The 26,243-nt window shown below is 37.5% G+C and overlaps 1 protein-coding gene across 2 annotated transcripts; it reads left to right on the forward strand.

Moving 5' to 3' along the window:
- The first annotated feature begins 94 nt into the window (after nt 1-94).
- On the forward strand, nt 95-24,435 carry SEPTIN10 (septin 10). Of its 2 annotated transcripts, XM_088051088.1 has the most exons (9): nt 95-208; nt 3,651-3,768; nt 4,471-4,666; nt 6,127-6,313; nt 10,242-10,403; nt 11,883-11,979; nt 12,564-12,726; nt 19,688-19,820; nt 22,227-24,435. In XM_088051088.1, exons 1-9 carry the CDS (start codon nt 179-181, stop codon nt 22,449-22,451), a joined length of 1,311 nt encoding a protein of 436 aa, XP_087907214.1. In that variant the 5' UTR covers nt 95-178; the 3' UTR covers nt 22,452-24,435. The 2 variants fall into 2 exon arrangements, with proteins under 2 accessions (XP_087907214.1, XP_014106871.2); XM_014251396.2 differs by lacking the exon at nt 19,688-19,820 and having other exon boundaries at nt 22,227-22,365.
- The last annotated feature ends 1,808 nt before the right edge of the window (nt 24,436-26,243 follow it).

Consider the following 26,243-nt stretch of genomic DNA (forward strand, 5'->3'; position numbering starts at 1 on the left):
CGCGCCGCCCTCCGGTCGGGAGGCGCCCGCCAACAGCGCCCGCCCCGGCGGCGGAGCCGTGGCCGCTTCCCCTCCCCGCGCTCCTCCCCGCCGCGTGCCTCTCCCCTTCGGCGGCAGTTTTGGCCGCGTCTTTCCCTCCCCGCTCTCCTCCCTCCTTCTCTGTCTCGCCTGGCGGGCTATGGCGGCTTCCGATGCCGGTCGGTATCTGGTAAGTCCCCTCCGCGGTGCGGGGAACGCCGGGGGTGAGCCCGGCGCGGCTGAGGGGACGGAGGGGCCCGGCTGTGCCGGCACCAGGAGGGGAAGGGAGGGTGGCGGTCGCACCGTGCGAAGAGGTGGAAGTGCCGCCTGTGCCTCGCTGCCTTCGCTGGGGCGCTGCTCCGGGTCCGTGACCGGCGCTGGTGAGGGCCGCGTCAGGGTGAGGGCCGGGTTAGCGGGGGAGATGAAGGCTCCTTCCTCACGCCGTCTAGTTCCCCGAGCTGCCAGGCTTTTAGAACACTTGTTAAATGAACTTGTTTTCGGATGTCACTCTTAGGGCTCCCGTGGCTTATCGAGTATTTAAAGTAATAAGTTGAATCTTATCTACTGAAGAATTACTTCTGTGTAATGGCAAAGCTGTCATCAGCTCTATGTTCTGAAGACATTGATCCCATCCCCACGGCAGTGCTGGAGCGTTAGTTCCCCCGGAGCGTGGTCCCTGTGCCTGCTGTTAGTAGTGGAAAATTCGGGGCTCAGGAAGAGTCAGATTTGGGGTGCCCATGGGCACATTACTGGGGAGATGTCCCAAATTTCAGTCACGTCTACAAACCCAGTAGTGAGCTAGTTTCTTGCTTGGACTGCTAGTCTGGTTCTGCAGAGGCTTATGCAGAGTGATGCATGTAGTCTGAGACCTAGCTTTTGCTTTGGTACAGCATGGTGTTGTGCAGTTTTAGTCAGACATATGTGGCAAATTTTAAAGATAACTATTTTAGTTTCTTTCTTTCTGAAAGGAAAAAAATTAAATGTTACACCGTCTCAGGCTATGTATTTTTTATGCTGTTTTTAATGAGCAACTTTATATAAACCAAAATATTTGATCAAATCATAGAATGGCTTGGGTCAGAATGGATCTCAAAAAGATGATCTGATTCCAACCCTCCAGCTCTGGGGACAGTTTTCACTAGTCCCATCCAATGTAATGAATCTGGAGAAATCCAGACACATTAGTTATGCTACCAACCTTTAAAAATGGGTTTGAGGGAACGAATGGGATGTGACTTAGGTGATACTTAGGTGATAACAATTAGGTGATCAGCTAGGTGATATTTCTTTTGGAAGTCGTAAGAATGCAGATATCATGTGGTCAGTTTTGTGTATTTAATTTCTCTGCCTGATAGACAATAGCAGAGGGACAAATTCCCGATGTCCTTGGAAAATTTCAGAAGGAAAAAAATGAGCTACTGCTTTTCTTTTAAGAGAATGCTTCAGTTGCTGTCAGGTGGAATAGATTTACACAGTGATTCTTCTGTAAGGAAAGGAGGTGTTCTGAATGAGGGCTCACTGCTTGATAGGCAGCAGCAATTTACACACTGAGACAAGCTACTTCTATTTCTTTATTCTAGTTGGTGCAAAGTAGGGTGCTAGGTGATAATGCACAGAATGCTAGCTGCCCAGTCATCAAAACTACATTTATACATTTTAGCAAACAAGGAAATCAAGGGTCATTTGCTACCAGTTGCAGTTTTCTTAATTAGTGTTCTACCTTCTCTTGGTTGGTGATTCTCTCTTGTCATGCTCATTAGTCCACATTCGCAGTCTTTCTCTTGGATTGGTGGGTTTCTGGTGGTCGATGAGTTGGTGGTCACAATCTCCTCCGGCCAAAATTGCCTTGGAGCTGAGTCAGTTGGAGGTGATTTCAGCATAGTTGCTGAGTTGGCTTGGTTAGTTTCTTGCCTGTATTGGGAGTTCTGCCAAATGTCCTTGTGGCCCGTGAATTCTGCATTCTTTGTGTCCACTTTCATAAGCACATCCTTCTCCCCAAGCTTTGTTAACCTCCTCCAAGTCTGAGATCATCGAGGCATGTCAAGCCCTAAATCTTAACAAGGCAATTCTACTGACAAAGTAATTTATCTTTCTAACACCTGGACATCAGAAGGAAGAACCCATCCTGCGAGGATTTTTTGTTGGAGAGTTACAAATGGCAGTGCAGAGGTTTTGATGGTAGTCCAGCATGGTTGGGATTTAGGCTGGTGACGTGAAGGTGAAAAGCCTCCCTTTTTCCTGTCACTGTGCGTCTTGCACTGGCTTTTGGTGTGGAGGCTGAATGGTTTGTGTTAGAGGAACTGTCTTAGCGAAGTGGCAATAGAGGTGCTTTGAGTATCACGCTGAGCATCAGCTAGAGTTCTTAGATGTGCAGCCACTCTGTCTCAGATACACTTATCTTTAAATAGACAGCAACCTGACAGTTCTCAGTGTTTCTCAGGACTTTTTAATAGTAATTTTCTTCTAGTAGAATGCCTTGAGAAATTTTGTTTTCTGACATGCTTTGAATGTGCATTTTTTAATAGCCCAAAGATGTCATATTTTCTATTTAAATTGTTCACTTTGCATATGCATTTTCCCTCATGTTAGTCTAAAATGGAATTATCTAATTACAGAAATCTAAAATGAGAGTTCGTGCAGTTAGTGCAGTGTGGTCTGTAAGCTCATACAAGGAAGTCCTGTGCAAATAAAGAAGAGATGAGTATATGCTGTGAGGAATACCCATATCCTTCTAGCTACAGGAATTCTGAGACTTGTTATGCATACCTATTAGAAAAGGTGTCACTTTAATGGGCTTTTAAGTTTTAAATTAAAAAAATTTCCTACTGTTGACCATATGCATGTTCACAGGAAACAGTAATGGTTTCCCATTCCATGTGGATTGGAAATACAAGAGAAAGAATATCATGGACCTGTCACCATTTCTACTTCTGACATGAAATTTTTTTTAAAAAATATAGTTCATTTGTATGAATCAAGATATTTCCTTTTAGCCTTATGCATTTTAGAATGCTCACTGCCTTGATGTTGTGGTTCTAGATTGCTGTCTGATGTTTGAAAAGGAATGCGCCCCTTTAGATAGTTCTAATAAAATAGATGTAATTCTGTCTCAGAGTTCTGGTCCATATAATGAGTGTAGATAATATTTTAGTTTACATAAATAGCAGTTTCAGGTCCAGCTTTTCAGAATGAATTCTGTTTGATAATGTACCCCTTCTTCTGATTATGCTCTCTATTTTGAATTCTGATGCTTAGATTGTTTTTAGTACTTTTTTCCTAATTTCTAAGAGCAAACCAACTGTGATCTATTTTCTCCCTACAGTTTACATTTTCAGTTGGACTTGTCTACTTTATTTCATTCACATTTCATAAGATTGTTTGGCTTGGGTTTTTTTTTTGTTTGTTTGTTTTCAAAACCTGGATTTTATTTTAAGCCTGCAAATAGTCCTGTAAAGTAAATTTAAATGATTTCTCAAATCATGGAATAAAGGTGATTTGGCAGGTCTTTTTTTTTTTTTCAGACTTTGGCTTTTCTTCATTGCATGTGAAATCATAAGGAATGAATTCTAGCTTTTTAGTAGAATTAATTTATTGCCATTGTTAACTGATATTTTAAAATTATTTTTCTGTAGCAAAATGTTGGCTGTCGAACTTTGTCCTTGTCTGCACATGTTGGGTTTGATAGCCTACCTGACCAGCTGATTAGGAAATCCATCAAGCATGGCTTCTGCTTCAACATTCTTTGCATTGGTGAGTAGTACCTGGTGCTTTAAGGCTTTAGTGGTATACCCATTTTAGGAAGTGACAGATTTAAATCCAGCTATGTTGTTAAACAGTTTCTTTAATGTTAAGCATGAACTGTAATTCTACCCCTTCTCCCAGCTTTGTTTATTTGGGTTTGTATGTAGCATTTTCATAAATAATGTGAAGACCAAAAAAATGTTGAAAATGGATGCCAGTTATTTATTAATTTATCAGCAGCCTTTTGGATTTTTTTGAGTGAACTGGGTTTACGCTTTTAACAAAGAACTAGAGATTAAAAAAAATTCTGAAATTCCAGGGTGGTATTACTGAAGTGTTTCTATACTTATCAAATGTTTTGCTCTAATATTTTACCCTTATTCTTAAAAACCATCTGGTTTTTGACTCTCTGGTTTCACAGCTAGCTGCTTAACTTTTTAAAATCTATAGGAAGATGGTTTTACACTTTTAAAGAAACCAAAGTGTCAAGTCACTGTTCTGCTCATTACTCATTAGCTGGTAATTACTCATTACTGTTATATGTAGGATGAAAACAATAAAAGAAAATGTATTTAGTGTTCACTAAAAGAATGTACAAATACATTTTGCTCAGAGAAATCGGTTGAGAAGTTTTTGTGTACGCTTTCTGTGATTATTATGTGTTTATTTAATGTGCAAAATGACTTCTCCAACCCTTCTGTTTAACCTTAGGGGAAACTGGAATTGGGAAATCAGCCTTGATGAGCAGTTTGTTTAACATCAACTTTGAGGACTCTCCATCAACACATTTTCTGTCAAGCGTGCGACTTAGAACCCGGACTTATGAACTCCAGGAAAGTAATGTGCTTTTGAAGCTGACTGTTGTAAAAACAGTGGGATTTGGTGACCAGGTGAACAAAGCAGATAGGTAAGCGCCTTCTTGTCACTATGTTATGCTGAAGTTTTGGTCTTAATTGCAAGTTGATTTTTCTTTGGGCTTTGTAGTAAGTGGTTGTCTTACATGTATTCTGAATAGATGGTTAACTGTTTTCCTTGTGTGCCAAAATAAATACATTGTTCTTCTCATGTAAGAAATCATTTTATAATTCAGATGAAATCTGCTCCTTTCTTTATGATATAATCTTTTATAAATTTGTGTATATGGAGTAGTTTTTTTGCGGGGTGAAGAAAAGCAGGGAGTTTGATGGGAGGCTTTTTAAACAGCCGAGAAGATTATAAAGTACTGTAGATTAAATAGATTAGATCTACAGGGTTGTTAACAATTCAATTGTAACTTGTTGAAGACCTTAAACTGGAAGTAACATCATGTGGATCACTGAAGATCTTTGTTTTTTGTGTCAGTCAGTTTAGACAGAAGATGTAGAGGCAGCACACTGGTGTCTTTTAGAACTTTTTTTGAGTCACTGCTTGTGTGAATTTTTCACAGGACTGAACTGTCTCAGCAGATTTTGTTTCTTTCAGCTTAATTGTAAAGAATTTATGCTATGTGAGCACCTAAATGGTGGTACGCATATAATAAGAGGTTAGAGAGTCACATTAAGACTATCATGACAGCTGTGGCTTATGGTATGACTGCATAATAGCTACTGCTGGTGAATTGAATGAAGGAGATGCAAGTGGATACTAGTATAGCTATTAAAGGTTTTGATGTGTGGTATAGGAGGTGCCTTTTTGTTCTTTTGTTCTTTTGATTTTGTGTGTAATACCTGCTTCTGGATTTCGATAGCAATTGATCTGGTTTGTAAACTTATGTTCTGTATAACAGAAGTGTAAGGGTGCACTGCTTCTACATCTAGCAAATCTTTCTTTTTGAAAGCAGATTAGTATCTGGTTTTAAGTAGGATAAAGTATACTTAAACTGTACTTACTATGAATCAGATTTTTATTCTCTAATATTTCTCATTTTTGTTTTTGTCTATTGTTTAAGAGCTCTCTCATGTACAGTGCTTCAGAAGATAAAGCTTATCCTGTTTCTTGGTACTATTAATTGCATATTCTTTCTGTTCTTGTATTGTACCTAAGAGGTTGTTTTATCTTCCTTATATTTAAGAGTTCTGCATTTGCACAACTTAATTGCAGAAATTTAAAAACATCACTTGGGAAGTTTAGTTATAATCGTAATTAACTTTATGTAGCTTTTTTCCACTATGGTAGCTAGGAAATATTTTGTTTTATTAGATGCACAATTATTTTTTGAGTAGCTTTTCAGAAATTAGGATTAGTCTGTTTTTTACACATAATTTTCTGCCCTACTTGAGCAGCCTTTTGACATGTAAAGCAAAAATCTGCAGAACAATATAAGAGAGTTCCTTTCTTAGTCTGTTTAGGAGTAGCTAATATCTGGTTGTTAAATTTTATTTCCTACAGCTATCAGCCAATAGTGGATTATATAGATGCACAATTTGAAGCCTATCTCGAGGAGGAACTGAAAGTTATACGTTCTTTATTTAGCTACCATGATACTCGCATCCATGTCTGCCTCTATTTCATTTCACCTACAGGCCGTTCTCTAAAAACCATAGATTTGTTAACTATGAGAAGCCTAGACAGTAAGGTAAGACTTGGAAACAGTTCCAAGAATTTGTCTTTCTAAAGCATCTTTTAGCTTTTAGGTCCATTACCATATTTCAATTCTATATCAATGCATTTGGTTTTGTAGTTTTTTTTGGTACTGTACTATAAGTTCAGAATAAATGGGCTGTGCAAGTAGCTTGCAGTTCATCACTTGTTTGTTTACAAATCCAAAGGAGAGAGACATGTAGCAAGAACACTGAAAAAAGAAGCACAGCAAAGTTAAAAAAAGTAGAACCACACCAACTTTACTATTATTAAACTATAAACAGCATAGTGAGATTGGATAGGGTACCTTCCATAAGTGCTGCAGTATTTCTAATTAAGCTTGTTTCTAGTTTTGGGACTGCCGGAAAGTTGGCATATAAAAAGCTGTGCAGCATTATGAAGATCTTCATTATAGATAACTGAAGATGCATGAAGAGCCATGAACAGAACACCCTGCCAACGTGGCTTTTTATGTGATAGGCTGCAGTAGTGTTTTAACATCTTGATTTGTTTAGAAAGGTTTAAAATAGCAGTTTCTAATGAAATTACTTGCATTTTCTAAATCCTTAACTTTTTTCCTGTAATGAAACATTTAGCTGTGTGAAGTTAAATGTTTAACCTATTTTAAGAAACCTTATATTATTTGGATTTAATTTGTTGAAATGTTAAAACATTTGAAAACTTAAATGCATTTGCTGTGCCTTTCACCTTTTCCTTTGTGCTTTACTAGAGCCCCTTCTCCTAAATTCCTGCATTTTCTTGTTCGTGAGAAGTTTTTTCCAAGATAACAAGGATTTAATCAGCTGTCTAGACCACATTTGTGGTTGATAAGCACATGTGGGATTTTTGTTACTTTGTTTGTGGCTGTATTTTGCATTCTGAACCTCTCAATAGCAGAGAGCAAGCAGAGGGAAGGTGTGGTGGTACAAAGGTAGAGTAGAGGAGAGCGGGGTCATTTCTGTGTGCTGTGTTGTTGGTTTCTAGGTTGTGCCCTCTCTTTACTGGACTTCATTTAAAACTCTTAAAACCCTTTAAAAGAGTGTTTCTCTCAGAAGAAAAGGATACAGATCTTTGAGTCCCAGCATCCTAAGAAAATATCCACAGGATAAACCAAAAACTTTGGGGAATTTTGGCTTCTAGCCACCTACTGCAAATAGTTTTGGTTCTGCTTTGGCACAGAGAGAGCATGAACCACACGTTCACGTTTAATCCCTTTGCAATGGATTCTTTATGATCTTACTACAAAATTATCCATGTACACACAGAAAGGCTGTAGTTTTAACTGTAGCTTTGTTTCCATCTTGTTGTGGAGCATGTTTGTGGTGCTTTTAGTACTGCTTTCTCTAGTGGTAGTTAAGAACTCGGAGTTCCAAGGACGTAGGAGTCCCTGGGTGGATTCACTGAGTACAAGATTCCATAAAGAGAAGATGGTGCAGCCACATGCAAACATCAAATGTGTAAATCTATGTCAAAAGCTGTCTTGAGCTTCTTCCTAAATCCACTACAGTGTACACTGTGTGCTTTTGTTACGGTCTGCTGCTACAAAACAATAGCAGATTACACAGTTTAGAGGTAGAGAGGGTTCTTGGAATGGATTAGGTTTGTCCTGTACTCTGCAGTCCTTGAAGAAAAAAACAGAGTATCTATGGTCAAATTCTTTTTCTCTATTATGAATTGGATGACTAGCTAAGAATTTGGACTCTAGCATTTAGACACTGGAAAATCCTGTAGTTTTGCTTAGGATGGCATCACTACAGGCCAGCCAGGTTTCATTCACAGACAAAAGGAATCTTTTCCTGTAGACTTTCTTGATGGAAATAGTGGTTATTCAGCTAAGAGCTCTGCAGTTCTAATTTATTCTCTCAGAATTGTATGCAGGTTATGGTCAAGTCAGTAAAGTATTGTGGGGATTTAGTTTGGGTTTTTTCTCTTCAGAAAGAATCTTCAGAAATTTTTATATTGATTCATAGGGGTACAATTAAATCAGCCTGCTCTTGCAACCAACAGTGATTTTAAATACATGTATTTCTTTTCCGTCTTTGTTGCTTTTCTAAAACCAGAGTAAATTTTATGCTTTTCAATATTTTATACAATTGTGGTGATTTAATGTCCATGTTGATAGCTGTAATCACAGTTTCTGATGATTTTCACAGAATCATTAGGTTGGAAGAGACCTCCAAGATCCTTGAGTCCAGCCCAGCTCTAACAACTAAACTATGGCACCGAGTGCCCTACCCAGTCTTTTTTTAAACACATCTAGGGATGGTGACTCCACCACCTCCCTGGGCAGACAATTCCAATACTTTTAACACCCTTTCTGTAAAAATCTTTTTCCTAATATCCAACCTGTATTTTCCTTGATGCAGCTTTAGACTGTGTCTTCTTGTTCTGCCAGTTGTTGTCTGGAGAAAGAGACCAACCCCACCTGACTACAGCCACCTTTCAGGGAGTTGTAGAGAGTGATAAGGTCACCCCTGAGTCTCCTTTTCTCCAGGCTAAACAACCCCAGCTCCTTCAGCTGTTCTTCACAGGGTTTGTGTTCCAAACCCCTCACCAGCCTTGTTGCTCTCCTCTATCCTTGGTAAACTTTCTCTGCTATTTGTTTTCTAAGTAATTCTCTCCTAATTAGTGAGTGCTTGAAAAATGTTCACATTGAAAACACAACTTTCATGTTGAAAAAGAATAGAGGTTAATTTACTTCTGAGGACTCTGTGTTCCATCAATTTTTAGACCTATATTGGAGAAAACCTAACTTGATGTCCGTCTGCTAATTTGATTGAAGGTGTGAATTACTCCTAGCTGTAACAGATTGTTTATACAATTCTAAATTAGTTCAGTTATTTTAAAATATATTCCATAATTTTATTTGATTTTAGATATTTTACCCCACCTATGCTTAGATCATGTGTGCTACACAGTTATGGACTACTGTCAGGTAATCTTGAAGTCGTACTGAGACCTGGCTTGCTTCTTTTTCTTGGGGACATTTTGCTTAAGACAGAAGTCTTATTTGAAAAATAACAATTTTGAATCTGTTATTGACATTTAGGCATTTCCATTCAGATGGAATATTCAGAAGAACAGAAAGTATTTTTTTTTCTTTTCCTCTCCTTTTTCATCTGTGATCAAGGAACTCTGTAAACCTCTTCATTTTCTGAAATCTGAAAGAGTTATTTCTGTTGTTTTTCCAAAATATTTGGATATTGGCATTCATTAATTCCATTTAGTTCTGAAAAATATGTATTTTGGGAGTGGTAATAGTATTTGTAAGAAAAAAATCGGCATCTACTGCCTTCCAAGTTAGTGTCATAACTATTTTAGGAAATAGGGCAGTTTAATAGCACAGAATTCTGTGTTCTGAATAATGAGTGTAAAGACTATTAAGCAAGAAGCTCTAGCCTTTGTCATTCCTCTGCTCATACTGGAGAATACTGGAGAAGCTGTGCTGCAGTGGTGGGGTGAAGGAAATGTAGCTGAAAGGAACCCAAGGAAGAGGCTTGGGGGTAGGCAGGGTTTGGTAGCCAGCTTCTTTTTCTTTGTGTATTTAGACTGTTAGCTTTCATTTAACACTTGAGCCATGTCCTCTGCTGCTGTACACTAAACAAGCTATTTTTTTTTAACAGAGATATAAATACTTAATGGCATTTAGTTAATAAGTAGGCAGTGCTTTCGTTTGACTTCCCTCTATGAGACCTCCGTCCTTGTTCTTAGAATCAATTATTTTAAGGGAGTATATTAAATAATTGGTTGCTAGTTAGTTAAATGATGCCCATGAGAATGCTTTTCATTGTAAAAATTTCGTATCAATGGATAGAAAGGTTTGGACTGCGGAGAAAGTTTCAAACAGCTAATTAGAAAACAATTCTGTTTATTAATGTTGCCACCTCAAAACTGAAGTCTCATATAATTTATGTCATTCATAGGTCAACATTATACCAGTTATAGGCAAAGCAGACAGCATTTCTAAAACTGATCTACAAGAGTTCAAGAAGAAAATAATGAGTGAATTAGTTAGTAATGGCATCCGGATATACCAGTTTCCTACTGACGATGAAACTGTTTCTGAGATTAATACCATCACAAATGTAAGTAAATGACAAAAATACTGATATTTCAGTACTAAAAGATCATTCTCTAATGCTGATTAATGTCACTGCTTTCACCATTGTCTTTAGGCTTGTAAGTTTGCATGTCACAAGTTTGTTTGTTTATTCTTCTTAAAAAGTTCTTATGTGTTGGGGGTCTTTTCCCTACTTGCAAATCTTCCTGCCCCTCTACTGTTGATACCTGTAACAGAAAAGAGGTTCTTATGCATACATAGTTTTTCTAATATCTAGTTAATTAATATATAATTATTATTACAGATGGACAGATTGACTTTGCTCTTTTCCTCAATAGATTCAATTTTACACCTGGTAGAAAAGATATTTAGGTGCTTCATGTTGACAACTTTCTACAATAGCAAGTCTTCCACCTGCTTCTTTTTCTTTTATTTAGTACTTTCTTTTGAAATTGGGGCAGATTTTCTCTGGGGATGTAAAGGTCAGATGTAACTCTGGGTTATTTTCTGTTGTCCTTTCCAATTGTCCCAGGGGTAGTTGCCAGCTTTCAAGTGAAGCTGTGAAGCTAGATGGCTTTGCCTTGAGCGCTCTGTATCTGATGCTCTTGTGCATGTGTTTGTAGGTACACATGACCGTGTTTGTGTGTACTGGAGTTTGAAAGTAGGGCACGGGAGCCAGGATGCCAGAGCCCATGGTTGTACATTCCTAACCTCTGTTACCCAGCCAGGGAGTGAGAATGTGCAGCTGTCAATCAATAACAGGTCCTTTTCCTGTGGTGAAACCTGGTGGTCTGTTTCTTACCACTTCCATGCTCTGCTAGTGATTAATTTTCCAGGTCATGGTGTTGCTTTATTTGGTCAGCTGTTGTGGGTCAGCATGCAGGCAGTAAGTGCCCAGCCTTTGTGCCAAGCCCTCAACAGTAACCAGACCACAAGTTCCAGCATGTGATTGTCATGTGAGTGTTACTGGGATATGAGCTTTGGTTGAATGTGAGTCATATGTTCTAGGGCAGTTTTCTGTTTGGGGTTGACATTTCCTAGTGTGGCTCAGGATGTAGTTGGCTGCCTTTGCCATTGGGACAGACATCCTGAATGAGGAACAACCTGCTTTTCACCAGGTAGTCTTATTCTGCAAAATGCCTTTCCAGACATATGGCCCCCAGCATGGGCTTATTCCTCCTGACACACAGGACTTAGCATTGCTCTCATTTTCACTTCCTGACGTGCCTGTTGGCCCATTTCTCCAGCCTGTTGAGATTCCCCTGAGTTGTCAACACACGCATCTGGATCTATCAGCTTCTCCTTCTGTTTCTGTTGTAGTTTGAGTTTTTTATCAGTGGATACTGACTAGCTACTGATCCCTACTAGGGCTGGTTTCTGGTTTCAAATTGCCTGTTGGCTTTTCCTGAAATGGTGTTTTCCTCCCTAATTTATTTCTGAAGTGTTTCTATGTTTTAGCGTAAGAATGCTGACAGATACGACTTTATTGGTATGACTCCTACAGGGTTATTTGCCATTTGCCGTGGTTGGAAGTATGGAGAAGGTGAAAATTGGAAACAAAATGGTGAGAGCTCGTCAATACCCTTGGGGCATTGTAAAAGGTATAGGAATTCTTAAAAGTATTTTTACGAGATTTTTGCTGTTGTTGAAGTATAAATAAGTATATGAAGTATAAAATTAAATTCCAATAATACAAAGGGCTGTTTCACTGATGCCAGGCTGATTGTATTTTGGATCAACAGTATAAGGAATTTAGCAATTAATACTTGAGGCATGCACTGTTTTATAGTTTCATCCACACTGATGCATCCTTAGAATCAAGGAATGAGATGGTGTGTGTAATACTTGGGTAGGTTAGGATAGTGATGGTACCTCTAGCACTACTAGATTTCAAACATTTGGTTATTGTCAGTAAAGAGGGTTAAAAAAGAGAGAAATGTGTTCAGCTCAAACAGGAAATCGGGACAGGTTGAAATATGTTCACCAGTACTTACAGGTCTTCAGTACTTCAATGTGTATATTAGAAACTATAAGAAAGTGTGTAAGAGGTATAATAAACAAGATAACCTTTCCCTAGAAGTATATTTAGTGAACAAAGTAAGTGACGCTGTTTAAAATGTATTTTATTATGTATGACTATTTTGCTACTTCTGTATAATAATAAAATCTTCTTTTTACTGATTAGTGGAAAATGAGAGCCACTGTGACACTATAAAGCTTCGCAGAATGCTTTGCACAAATATGGAAGACTTGAAAGAGAAGACTCGTGCATATTATGAGTTGTACAGACGCTGCAGACTGGAAAAGTTGGGTTGTAGAGACATTAGCCCTGAGAACAAACCGGTCAGGTAAAAGACAATCTGCAGCACTTGCTTTCAGCATCCATTTGCTTCACATCAACCCAATGCAGAGCAGTGTTCCTACATAAAATAAGTTTTCTGAGAAGGAAAGAATATATTTTTTTAGTTGGAGGATGTAGCTGTTCATTCAGTTACCTTCATGGAGAAGTATATGGGTTTAAATGAGCATTCTTTTTAAAAACATGAAAGCCAGTTGTGTTTCCGAAATCTTTCTCTTCTATAATAAACCTGAGGATTTTAATTTTTCTCAGGAAGCATGTCTGTTTTCCTTAGGTACCTGTGCTTTATGAACTTTTAAATTATTTTCATTATATATTAGTATTATGTTTTACTTTCTCTTTTAAGAAAGTCTGATTCTGAATAATGGTTTGGTTGGACTCCAGGCTCAGAAGGAACTGAAACAAAAACTTTTACAAAATAAGTGGTTACACTGTTGACTTCCCACATTATCTGCCATAATAACAAATGTCTTAGCATTTTCAGGTCAAGAAATCTCTTGCTGGACTGTAGGAAGTTAAAAGAGAATTCCAAAGGAAAGTTAAGCAAAAGGTTATAGGCACTCAGTTGTTTCATGTAGTAAAGCTGCTTTGTGCAGGAAGCATTTAAAATTTCTATATCCAGTTTGTTTAATCTTTTATTTTGAGTTCTCTCATTTCCCTCTTCCAGCTTCCTTTGTTTTTTCCTTATGCATGGGGCTGTACTTTTAATTGGTCAGAATCCTGCTGGGGAGGAGCTATAGCTTTGTGAATTGTTCAAGCCTTGATGGTTTAGCAAAGCACCGTTACTGCATAGTCATGGTGGGAAATACTGACTTTAACCAGGCATGAAAACAGAATAAAACTTAGCATTAAAAATAGCTTCTCATTGTTTGAACTGAGGCACTTTTGCAGATTAATTCATTTAGATGATCTTGAGCTGACCGTGAATCAGTGGTCTCTTGACATTTTTCTTGATTTTAACAAGAATGTAATACATCCTTTTCATAGAAAGAGAACCAAAGGTGAAAGAGGTTTAAAACCAGCTGAAATTAACCATATAATTTTCATTTGGTTTAGGTTTAAATTTAAGAACCTGTGTTAACAGCTGATGCCTTGTTATCCTTGTCTAGGGAAGACTTTTTTTAGAGATTTGCTCACGGCCATACTGACTCCAGTACCTTTGGCTTTTCTGAAGCTGGATTTCATGGTGTACAGCTGTCTCAGGATAAGAGTTAAATTATAAAAACCATCATCCATAGATGTATTTTCTTTCACAAGCAAAGGAATTATCTTTGTGAAACCCCTACAGTTTGCATTTTGTTAGCAGCCTGAAGTGGCAGGTTCATATCAGAACGTCCCAGTATTTTACACTTCAGAGCTCATTTAGAAATTGTCTGCTTCTTGGATATACAGAAGAGCTGAGTTGTCTCTGGTGTGTAGAATTTACATAGGGCCCCCTAGATGTCAATTTTATTGAGAGAATTTTGGCAGGAAAGTACACTTAAGAATTAGTTTTGGTAAATCAGATGTATTGAAAATGTCATTGTTTTGGAAGGATGAGAATAGATATCCCATAAGACTCTAGGAAAATGAACTTTTTCCCAGATTTACTGCAACAGGAAAAGTAAGACTAGGATAGATGTGGTTGTTCCTCAGTAATCAGTGAATGATGCTGAGGTCTGAAAGAGAAGGTATTTGGTACTTTGGGAGAGACATGATACCATAAAAAAGGAAGATAATTTAGAGGATGTGTATGCAGTGTAATTAGCATACTAATGCAGCCTTACCCATAAGGTGTTTTATCAAGTTACTGAGGAAACAAAAAGTGTCATCCTCAGCAATGTGATAGAAAATGTCTTTTTACATAGAGGAAGTTCATTGCTTCCCAGTTTGTTTGTACATTTAAATAACTTTTAGAATAGGGACTATCCAGTTATTTAGGTTAAAATGTGTTATTAAATTGTCATCCTCTTTGCCCTAAAGATGTTTACAATATATACATGTGTATTCTAAGAGCTGTAGTTTTAGAGTATTATTAATATTGCATAGCAATATATGCCTGAAGATTAAAATTTCATGCTAGTTGTGTAAATAATGATCAAAATGCATGTTGAGAATTCATATTTTGTGCCTGTGATGTAGCTGTCTGCATATTAAATTTGATAATAATGTAAGTTTAGAAAACCTTTGCTAGACTTGAGTAATTGTCTGTTTGTAGCACTTGAACACTGACACTTTAGTAGCGAATGTTCCCTGCCTTTTGGCATATTGGGAAGAAGCTGCCTGTGAAGCTCCTGTACTAGTTTTTTGGATTTAGAAGTAGGACAGTAGTTTATTCATCCAAAATTGTATGCCACTGCAAAGCAAAACCAGTAATTCTTGGATGTCCAGCTACCTTGTGAGCAGACATCTGTAGAGACTTTCACTCTTAGGAAAAAAACATGTTGGCAAGTTTTACTTTTTTATGGGAGATGTGGAAAGAGATAGTTTCAGCACACAACACCAAAATAGATTTGCACCTTTATTATTAGGTGTGAGAAGGAAAAATAAAGGTAATCTGAAGTGACTGTCTTGTGCACACTTATACTTATTATACACTTACACACTATATCTATTCCCTAACCCTGTATTTTTGGTGAAGCTATTTCGTAATAACTTTTTAATTTGTTAGTTTGCAATTGCATTCTAGAATGATGTAATGAAGTCAATGGATAGCAGAGTATTTAGGGTGTGGTTTATGCACTTTATGCAGTATCTGTTGGATATAAAATTCAGGAAGTGGATTTTTAATAATTTTATAATTTTTTGCTACTTAAAATTGGCATTTGCATTTCTTTATTGCTGAAAAGTAAAGATAAGCTTTTTTGTGTGTGTGCAGATGGTCTGGTACTGCCTTTTCAATGGTCCAATTATGTCCATTAGGAACATGAATTCCTAGTTTCAGATCACTCTCAGCAAGGGATAATTGCTTAGATGTTTTGAATGGTAAAGTTTGGAATAGTTGAAAACAGAAATCTAGACATGAAGAGTTCTTCCAGGAAAAACTTCTAAATATACACGCACATACCTAGTTAGCCTAGGTGTTTGCAAGGGAGAAGAGGATTGCTAGTGTTTTGAAGCTGGACATTTTGTTAAGTCCATTTTTCAATTTAAGTTGTTGCCTATGGGCACATTTTTGTTCTGAAAGAAGAAAGCTGATAGACCAGGGTCTGTTGAAAGAAGCTGAGGATTGACATTCAGGCTGTATGCTTGTGTGTTTAGATTTGCTGATGTTAATAATTCTCTGGGTTAGTTGTTTTTCTGTCATCATAATTACAATTTGTTCTCCATTCTAATTGCAATTAAACATATTTGTAACATAAGCATCTTGGTTTCTCAGTATGTGGGGAATCATTCTATGCTTTTTTCCTCCCTGAAACTGGGATATTCAGACCTTGCAATTCTTGAACTTGTTTATTTTTCAGTCTCTTTTGAAGATGATGACAGAACACCAGGAAGGATTCAGTGATATGAATAAGTTTATATGTAGAGGAAGTTTGACATGACTCTTGTCCTGTCTAAGAGAAGAAACCTAACATTTTAAAGGCTATTAGACCTTTTCCTTAAGAAGTCTTTGGCAATGGAGTTCATCTGACCAGCTGCAGACCTTTTCGTTTGAACTCAATATTTTAGCCATCTTAGAATGAGATTGGACCACACCCAAAATACCTGTTTTTCATGCCTCTACTGGAAAATTGATAATTCTTTAGGTCTACCACATCCTTATTATTGCTCAGTATCAACTGAGATAGTTGACTTGAGTTGAAGGACTGTGCTAGAAATACCTGCCACTAGTTAATTTTTTTTTTTTTTACTTTTTCTGAAATACTTTGATAGCCAAATGTTATGCAGAAAGTTACAAGTGTTACTTTCAAATTTGAAAGCTTTTAAAATTGTAATTGAATGAACTTTAAATATCTGTATTGTTCAAACCTATTTGCACATTGTGTTCCACTGAGAGTTGAATTCACTTTAGAGTCTTTATTTATGAACATAATGTGTCTGATTTTCAGTTTTAGGCTTCCATGCTTTCAGTCTCATGCAGACAGAAAAAACTGTATGTCACAGCTATGCTTCTGTAGAAAGGCAGGTGGTAGTGCTGGTATGTATGATTAGTTTAGACTGTCTTCACAATCCCTTTCTCCAAAACCTCAGTAAGAATGCATTATTTAAATAATTAGTTATAACATGTAAATTTTGCAGGTGTCTTTGTACAGAGCGTAACAGTCTGACTGTCTAAGCCAGAAGAATGAGAGAATCTGTGAACTTGATTTTCATAATGTGCTAAATGAAAAGCGGTGAAACAGGTCTTCAGATAAACCAGAAACTATTTTACTGTAAGCAGTGGATGAAGTAATGTTGAAAGGATTGACTTAAGATTTAGTGAACTGTCTTTCCTTCCTCCCCAAATCTCCTAACACCAAAGAGTGTTTGGGTTATTGTGTTGCTGGCCTGCCACACGTAGAGAAGGAAATTGGTTTAGTTCTGTCTCGTTGATTTCCAGAACAATCAGTCCAGGGGGAGGGGGTATTTCATGGAGTCATAGAATGGTTGGGATTGAAAGAGACCTCAAAGACCATCTAGTTCCATCCCACCTGCCATGGACAGGAACACATTCCACCAGCCCGGGTAGCTCAAAGTCCCATCCAGCCTGGCCTTGAACACTTCCACATGAACACTTACTGGCATCCACAACCACCTGCATAGTAAATTTTAAAAATACACTTTTATTTCTCCTCTTCTTTCTATGTGTAATATGATTAGTTACTGAGTGTCTTCAAAGTTAATATTTTACTAATTTCAACACAAAATTGCTTTTACCTGATAAAGTAACCTAGTCTGGGTCTAAGGATGTCCACATAAAGAAAGGAAGGTGTGATTGCAGCATGTTAACTTAGTCTAGCATTTGCTTTAGCAGTTTTATTGTTCCCAAAGGCAGCATTTTATCTATCAGAACTGACTGTGTGCAGAAATGTGTATAGTGTGAGACTGCTAGCACTTGAAAAACCTGTGCTGTAGCATTATTGTCTAAACTTAGTGATAGTGTGAATTAATAAGTGTGAAAACCATGCCTCTTTTCATGTGGATTTTAGGGATTTAGAGTTTCAGGGTGACCTAATTTACTTCACAGCTGATTAAAAACCCCCCAAACAAACCCGAACACAAGAGGGTAATTGTTCTGAATTTATTTTGTTGCCATGTAGTGCTTGAATAAGAGTAGGAGGAGTGCTCTGGCCTTCATATCTTATGAACATTGTCTCCATGTGCAATTTCAAGATGTTTCTTCTCTCTTAACATGATATTTTGAATACAAATAAGAAACTTTGGGGCTGAGAAACTGCCCAGTCACCCTAAATTTAAAGATAGAGCTGTTTAAGCTTAGTGGTGCTCTAAATAATTAATTCTTTAGACTTTTAGACTTTATTTTTTGGTAAATTTTTCCATTTATAAATGGTTTTAATAGAAACAGTAAAAGGACAAAAGCACAAGTGTGTGTGTGTATATTAAAAGTATAAATCAAAATGAAATACTTAATACATGTACCTGTTTATTTAACATGAGGGTGGAAGGCATGAGTTACCTGGCAAAGGACAGTAACTCATGTTAGCTGTGAAGGGCTGACCAGTCAGCACTCAGCAAGTGTTAGGAGAGATGGAAGGTGTAAAGAGGAGCCCCAGAGAAAAGCTAGACCATTATCCATGGTTTAATCTGTTCTTAAGTCCAGTGTCATAGAAGACAATGCCTTTGAGTTTCCAATAACCATTAACATAGCTGTGGTCCACCAATTCTGCTTTCTGGAATCATGTGACTTACAGAAGTTTATGGTAAATATTTTCATGGAAGAACTTGTGTCATTAAGCAGGTTTGCTTTTCAGAGGAAGTTCGGTGTATGAGGTACATCTGTGTACTAGCTACATTCACGTTTCTTGAAAAGCATATTTCCCTCAAGTGGTAGTATAGACCCTGAAAATGTCGAACCTCTAGTAGTTTATTCATATGAATAAATTACTAGCATCTTTTAATTTGCCGTGATATGCTTTGACATGAAAGAAGTATCTCAATTTCAAGTACCTGTTGTTTGGAAGAAAAAAAAAATGTATCTTGTGTACTGAAAAGAGAAGGGAGGCATAGATTTAAAAGTAAACAAATGTTTGATTTACTTGCTGACTTTTTTTTTTTTGCCAGGGATTTGCTCAATGATCTGAACTAATTTATTCCTCCTATATAGTTCCAAATATAAGTATAGTATGTATGCAGTTTATTTGCTTCTGGAAGAGAGGGTTCAGAAAAAAACAAGCAGTCTTGAGGTTTTGGCTGTTGCATGTTGGAAAGTAACCCTGTATATTGGGTGTTGAGCAAGTTACGAAATTGAATTCATTCTATATTGCTGTAATTGTGCCCTATTTAAGTTTTGACATTACAAAAAGAGTGTTATATGTTTTGAAGATCCTGTTATTTTCTTCCATTTTCGTATAGGAACGTTTTTTTGTTAAATTAATGCTCCAGATTGTTTCTGTATGGTCCTACTTGAAGACTGAGGTTTCACAATAAGGAAATTTTGGGAGAATTCTCCAGCAATTTCAGTGTCTTAGTACTGAGCAACTTAAAAAGTTGTGCCTGTTGGAGTCAGAAAGGTATAAATCAAGTCTGTAGAACATGAGATGCCTAAAGTGTATTTACTTCAAAATGTAAATTGCCCAGGAGCTCTTAGCATACATAAGTAATTTTACTCGGGGTTGTTTATGTAAATAAAAAATAGGAAGATAACATGCTTGCTTCTGTTTAGGTTTCTTTATGATTTTTTATGTAGGAAGCTGTAGAAATTAATATTTCAGATGAGTATTAATTGTTTAAATAATTTTCTAGATTGTTGGTTTTCCACACTGAATAGAACAGTGTGCTGGAGAGTTGCTTACATTTTTGAACTTCAGTCTGCAGGAGGTCATTGAGGCAAAGAGGCTCGAGTTCTGCCTTGAAATGGAAAGAAAAGAAGAGGAGATTGAGCAACGATTTGTGCAGAAAGTGAACGAGAAAGCAGCAATGTTGGAAGAGGCAGAGCAACAGGCAAGCATGCCTGTCTGTCTTGAGTTTGTTTTCTGAGATTTGGAACAGCTAAGTTCTTAACAAAATCGGTGGTTGATATTTATAATTTCCTAATATTTTGAGGACAGCAATGCTTTAAATCAAAAGCAGTTTGGCTACACAGATTGATTTGATTAGCAGATGGATTAGACACCAGCAAAGAAGACAATATGTTTTACGAGGAGTAGCTGAGGGAGCTGTGGTTGTTTAGGCTGAAGAGGTCTCGGAGGACACTTTATTGCTCTCTACAACTACCTGAAAGGAGAAATGTAGTGAGTTTGGGGTTTGTCTTTTCTCCCAAGTGCTAAGTGACAATATGAGAGGAAATGGACCTAAAGCTGTGTCATGGGAGGTTTAGGCTGGATATTAGGAAAAACATCTTCACTGGAAGGGTTTTTAAGCTTGGAGAACAGGCTACCCAGGGAAGTGGTGAGTCATCATGCCTGGAGGTATTTAAAATATGTGCAGATGTGGCACTTGGGGACATGGTTTAGTGGTGGGCTTGGCAGTGCTGGGTTCATGCTTGGACTTGACGATTTTAAAGGTCTTTCCCAGCGTAAGTGATTCTGTGATTCTATAAATGGCACTCTTGTTACCAAGAAGGGAAGGCAGGAGCTCGTGTTCTAAAGGCTTTGGTGGATAGCTGGTATGCATCTATAGAAGATTGGGAGTTGATATGGTGAAGTAACAGTGATGAATATAGTGGTTGTGTTTCTTTGTCTTCTCCCGCAGTGTGGTGAGAAACATTGGTATGCCATAACAACACAGTAGGTGCTTTTCGTGCATAGATTGCCCTGTAAAAACCAAGATTTTAGGAAAAAATCTTTTCAGAGGCTTTTCAGAGCGGGCCATGTGTGTTTGCCTGACTTCCAGACTCAGTTATTTAATCTAAGCTCAACACTCATGCTGAGAGGTTTGAAAGTGTGTATGTATGTCTGGTATTCTGTTGGTTTGTTTCAGTTCTGGTTTCAAAATCTCATCTCATCCCAGCTGCTTTAAGACTATTTGAAGATGTGGTGTATTTCTTGGCTCTGTTTTTGAAGACTTAGTCCTCTCAAGCTGGACTAGCAAAATAGGATCTTCTCATCTACCTTCTGCCAGACTCTTATCGTGGTCGTGCGTATTTATATTCAAACACTGGTTTAATTGAAATTGGAAACCTGTGTATTTTTATTAATTTCTTTTCTGTAGCAGTATCTGTAGCAATTTTTTTTTTAGGTGTTCAGGTGCATGTTTTAAATAAGAAGGCGGCTTAATATTTGTTTCCTAAATCTGTTAAGACCCCCATGCTACTTGTGGAGAAAAAAAAAGTCAGATCCAGTTGTTCTCAGTATGAGGCAGTCCAACTGGAAGAATGCTTAGCCATGTTCAAAGCAGGTTCAGCAAGGTCTTACACAGTATCTGTGCTAACCCTTTGATATTATCCTTGTATGATTTATACGGAGTTGTTTGTGAACTCTGCATATTGCAGAATTATGGATATTAGTTTTCCAAGTTTCTGATGTGGGAAAGTGATCATGCAATCACTCCTAAACAACATTTGTTATGTACTCTTGCTGCTGTATTTTGTGTCTGGAAACCAAAGAAAGCCAAGAATTTCTGTTGTACTTCAGATTTCTTTCACATCCTTCATTTAGAGGAAACTTGTAGGTGCACCTACATAATTTTTCAACTCTGCTATGTACAACAGGCATCCTGTTACATTTATAGTCTTAGTTTCTTCTTTGTAAAAGCAGGATTCTAGAAGAATTTGTGTGGGGGGAAATGGGAGATGAGAAAGGATTGAGTACCCCTTTTGTTGTCACACACAACTTCACAGTGGGTTTAAACTGGTTGAAATACGTCTGGAAACTAAAATGCATTAATATTTCAAAAAAACCCAATCAAAGAACAATTACTGTAGAAAAGTAGGTAGCTACTTGCAGCCCACATGTAACTCCCCAACCGGATTAACACTGTGTTCTTACTAATATTTAAATCTGATCAATATACACTTCCCCACTTGATTTTAGGGAACTATATTCTTCTTGAGATATATTGATTTAATCTGTTGATAATTGGTTCATCTCTAAAGGCCTCTTCATTTTGATACAATAAAGATACAATAAAATGTGGTAGGAAATCTAGTATTCACTTAGTGCCTTCCCTGTTTTCCTGTACTTTGAGTATAATAGCCTGGATCATGAGAACAGTCTGATAAAAGTTAATATTTTTCTGTATTGCTGTTTTTTAGTCTTAACAGTTTGGGGAAATAACTGCAATTTCTAACAGCTATTAACACAAGTTGAGATGGGTTTTGCTGTTAATTTTCAGAGGGTTTTTATATTGTGATATCACCACCTTGTGTTGACAGTTGGAAATGTTATTTTTTGTGCTTTCTTTAAATAGGTACTGACTAAATTTGAACATCTTACGCTAATGCATCAAGAAGAGGAGTTGAAATTAGGGGAAAAGAAAAAACTTCTAGAAGATGAAATAGCTCAGTTTATTGAAAAGAAAGCTGTCACTGTATCGATTCAGTCACAAGTGCCTGTCTCTACCCCTGTTGTTAGTTCGAAGACACAAGGACTGCAAAAAGTAAGTGCTGATGCTAGTCATCAGAGGCAGCAATAAAAAAATTCTTCACATTCACTTTTATAACTCAAATTTCAGTAATCTTTTAGAAAAGACAGAAACATGCTCCTATTCTGTGATAAGAAGACAGAAGTGTGTAAAATACCCTCATGCTTGGATTTACTTTTGGAGTAATTGCTGTTTGTTCTATGAGCATTGTTTTGTCTTTCTTTTCTTTTTTCCATGAAAGAACCAAGATTTTCAACTTGAAGTCCAATGCTTTCATGTCAGAGATGAAGGAACTATGAATGTTGGAGAGCAGAGCAAGAGGGAGAGTGAGAAGGAGGAGTTAGAGAGAGAAATTCACCCAGGGAATTTCAGGAATAGTATTTGATTGCAGCACTCAGGTTTTGAATGTAGGATATGTTATTAGTTTTATGAAGCGGTCTAACTACTGTTGGATAGATATTACTGTTGGCACATATTAGATGTGTCATCCTAGGACAGATTTTTGAGAGAAGAGATTGATAAAATTTGCTGTAAAAACACAAAGTGCAGAATATGACCCAATAAAGATTTCACTTTCTTCCCACCCACCCACTTCTTTCTTTCACCACTCTCAAAGTTGAGTTGAATAAATTGTGAAAATTCAGAAATACTTTCAAAAGTAGTGTTCAGAATAACATGCCAAATTGATTTATATAAAAAACATTGAATTAAATACTCATATAATAAATTAAATTGACTTAAATGTTTTTCCCCTCCCAAACCAGAACTGAATTAACTTACTCATTTTTTTTTCCTGATAGCTTACAATTTTACTGCAGATAACATTTTGTTAATTAATAACTTCCTGCAGTTGAAAACAGATTTCTTGGTTCTGAATTTATTTATAACTGCTAGATTCTGAAGAACTTTAGAAGCTACATTGGTGCACATATTTCCACAGATATCATCAAGCTTTGACATTTTTGGGGTGTATGCTAGAAGCCTAATTTGGCCAAAATTTATTGCATTTCAACTGCTGTTACCTAATCCCTTTTCTTAGATTCCTTTGATTCTGGATTTACATATGAAAGTGGAATTCTTGGTAACAAAAGTCATTATCTGCACTACTATGAGTAACTCTTCTTGTTTAGTTTTATTTCTTCAGAGTATGTTAAGTTTATATGCTTGCTGTGGTTTTTCAGTTCCAGCTTTATGTAATACTGATGACAGAAGACACAATAATGATAATTTCTCATGAGAAAGCAGTGGTTCATGGTGTGCTTTTGAAGGTATAAGAGTTCCAGTTTCTTACTAAAATGTTTGGCTAATAGGTCTTGTTGCTGCATTCTGCAAAAGAATAATTTTTAAGCATGATCTGTACACACACAGTGTGGTGGTTACTGTAATTATCATCACAGGCTTTCTGGTAAAGCTCTGCCTTGATATGTGTTTGCCTTAAACATCACGCCATAAGTGTGCTTTGCTTTAATTTTAAATGTATTGTGCCAAAGAAGGTGTTCCTGCCATAAAGAGTTCCATTCAGACTATGAAGAGTGTACTGCAAAAGTATTCAGTGAATATATCCACTACAAGCTTCCTAAAGAGTTCTTTTCAAATGGTATTGTTTATTAGTCCACTGTTATTTAATACAACTACTGACATATTTGAACAATTTACTCATTTTGCTGACAGATTTTTGTTTATAGGCTTTTATGCACGAGCAGTGTTCTAAATTTCAGATATACAGTCTTTTTAGTAAAAATTTACTGAGATGTTTTTGCAATCCTGTACTGTTGCAGGATGGTTTATTTGATATTACTAAGTCAGTATGGAAAGTACCTGTATGTAAGGTTTTTGAGTGTGGTAATCAGTTACAGTTGAAGATTTACAAAAACTCCAGGTTGGTTAAAACAAGTTCTAAGTGCTTTGTATGTTTTCAGTAGTCGTGATAACTAATGGGAAACTTTAAGAGGTACAGTTCTCTGGAGTTGTGTTGTTGGACTGTTTAAAAATGAAATACTATCTGACAGAAATAAAATAGATTTGTTTTGCTTAAGTGTTACTCTTGTTCTGCTTGCTATCCCTCATGTATTACTAAAAAGGAGTAAGATTTCACATTGAACTGAAAAATATAAAGGTTTTGCATCTGTTTTAAATACCTCACGTCATTTATTGATTGGAAAAAATAGGTGATTTGTGTGAACCGTACCAGAAGGGCAGTGTGACTTGTGATATACTTTTCGTGTACCACTGTACTTAGCATATAGTCATGGAATATCTCAAGTTGGAAGAAAACTGTAAGGAGTTGGAAGAGACCCTTAAGGTTCCTTGACTCCAGTTCTCTGCTCCTTGCAGGACTACCATAAAATCCAAACTGTGACAAAGAACATTGTCAGACACTCCTTGAACTCTTGACAGACTTGGTGTCATGCATGACCACTGCCCTGGGGAGCTGTTCAGTCACCAACCTCGCCTTCTGTTTTACTCACACAGTGATGCATACCATACAGTTTTGAACGAGTGGAATGGACATTAAAGATCATCTAGTCCCAAGCCCCTGACATGGACATGAACACCTTCTACTACACCAGGCTGCTCAATGCTTCATCCAACCTGGCTTTGAACACTGCTAGGGATGGGACATCCACAACCTCCCAAGGGGCAACCTGTTCCAGTCCTCACCACCCTCACAGAAAAGAATTTCTTCCTACTATCTAACCTAAATTTTCCCTCTTTTAATTTGTACCCATTGCTCCTTGTCCTATCGCTACAGTTTCTGACAGAGTCTCTCTCTGGCTTCCCTCCAGGCCTCCTCCAAATACCAGAAGGTTTTTTCCACACAACCTTCTCTTCCCTGGACTGACCGGCCCCAAATTTCTCAGCCTGTTGTTGTAGGGTAGGTGTTCTGGTCCCCTTATTAACTTTGTAGCCCTCCTCTGGATTTGGTCCATTAATTCCATGTTCCATCCAGAGCTGGGTGCAGGACTCCAGGTGGGGTCTCACCAGAGCAGAGTGGAGGGGCAGAGTCCCCTCCCTTCCCCTGCTTGGGGTGCAGCCCATGGTTGGATTTCTGAACAGTAAGCACACATTACCTGCTCATGTTGAGTTTTCCATGAACCATCATCCCCAGGTCTTGTGCAGGGCTGTTCTCAATCAATTCTCTGCCCAAACCTGTACATAAAATACTATTTTCCTTCAGTAGCAGTGAGAGGGAATAGATAATGAGACATAAAACCCTTCATTGACCAGGAAAGGGTCAAGCTGCTAATTCAATCATCTCTACAGACAGAACAGGCTGTAACATAGGAGGAAAGGGTTAAGAGGAGACTCCACACACTTGGACAACATACGATTTTGTTCAAGAGAAGAAAATGGGGCAGGGCCATGCCCTGTGATTGCTCCTTCCTGACCAAAATGTAGCTTGATGAAAGACTATTTTTGGTTTGACTTTGTACCATTGAATGGGCCATTTGCATTTGTTGCATTAGAAAGAAGGGATATGCCTTTGTTAAAGCAGGTAACAGCCAAATGAAAAGAAAAAGGTTTTTTTTAAAGTGATTTGGAAATGTTATCAAGTGATCTTGAACAGAATGTAATAATAATTGAATGATGTGTATTGTCAGTGCTCAGTTATCTCCCAGTGTGCTGTTCCAGCTGCTGATGTTAGTTAGCTCAAGCACAGCTCAGACACTTCATGAGTGTTACAAAACTGCATCAAAAGACAGATTTAGCTGTCTGTAGTCTGGCCACTTTGCTGAGGACAAAGACTGAGAATAGTTAAGTACTGTTTGACCTAAATAGCTCTGTGCCTGGCCAGTGCTAGAGGATGTCCTGTGCTTTGACAGCTGGGAACCATGAACAGGG

Source organism: Pseudopodoces humilis, chromosome 2, assembly GCF_049639895.1.
Source record: "Pseudopodoces humilis isolate 2021_Gansu_Grassland_sample_001 chromosome 2, ASM4963989v1, whole genome shotgun sequence".
Lineage (NCBI taxonomy): Eukaryota > Metazoa > Chordata > Aves > Passeriformes > Paridae > Pseudopodoces > Pseudopodoces humilis.

Bases quoted from the DNA above. Each gene is read 5' to 3' on its own strand.
- SEPTIN10 (XM_088051088.1), top strand. From the start codon at position 179: ATGGCGGCTTCCGATGCCGGTCGGTATCTG. The intron at 6,314-10,241 runs GTAAGACTTGGA...TGTCATTCATAG, and splicing joins TGAGAAGCCTAGACAGTAAG to GTCAACATTATACCAGTTAT. The intron at 12,727-19,687 runs GTAAAAGACAAT...TTTGAACTTCAG, and splicing joins CCTGAGAACAAACCGGTCAG to TCTGCAGGAGGTCATTGAGG.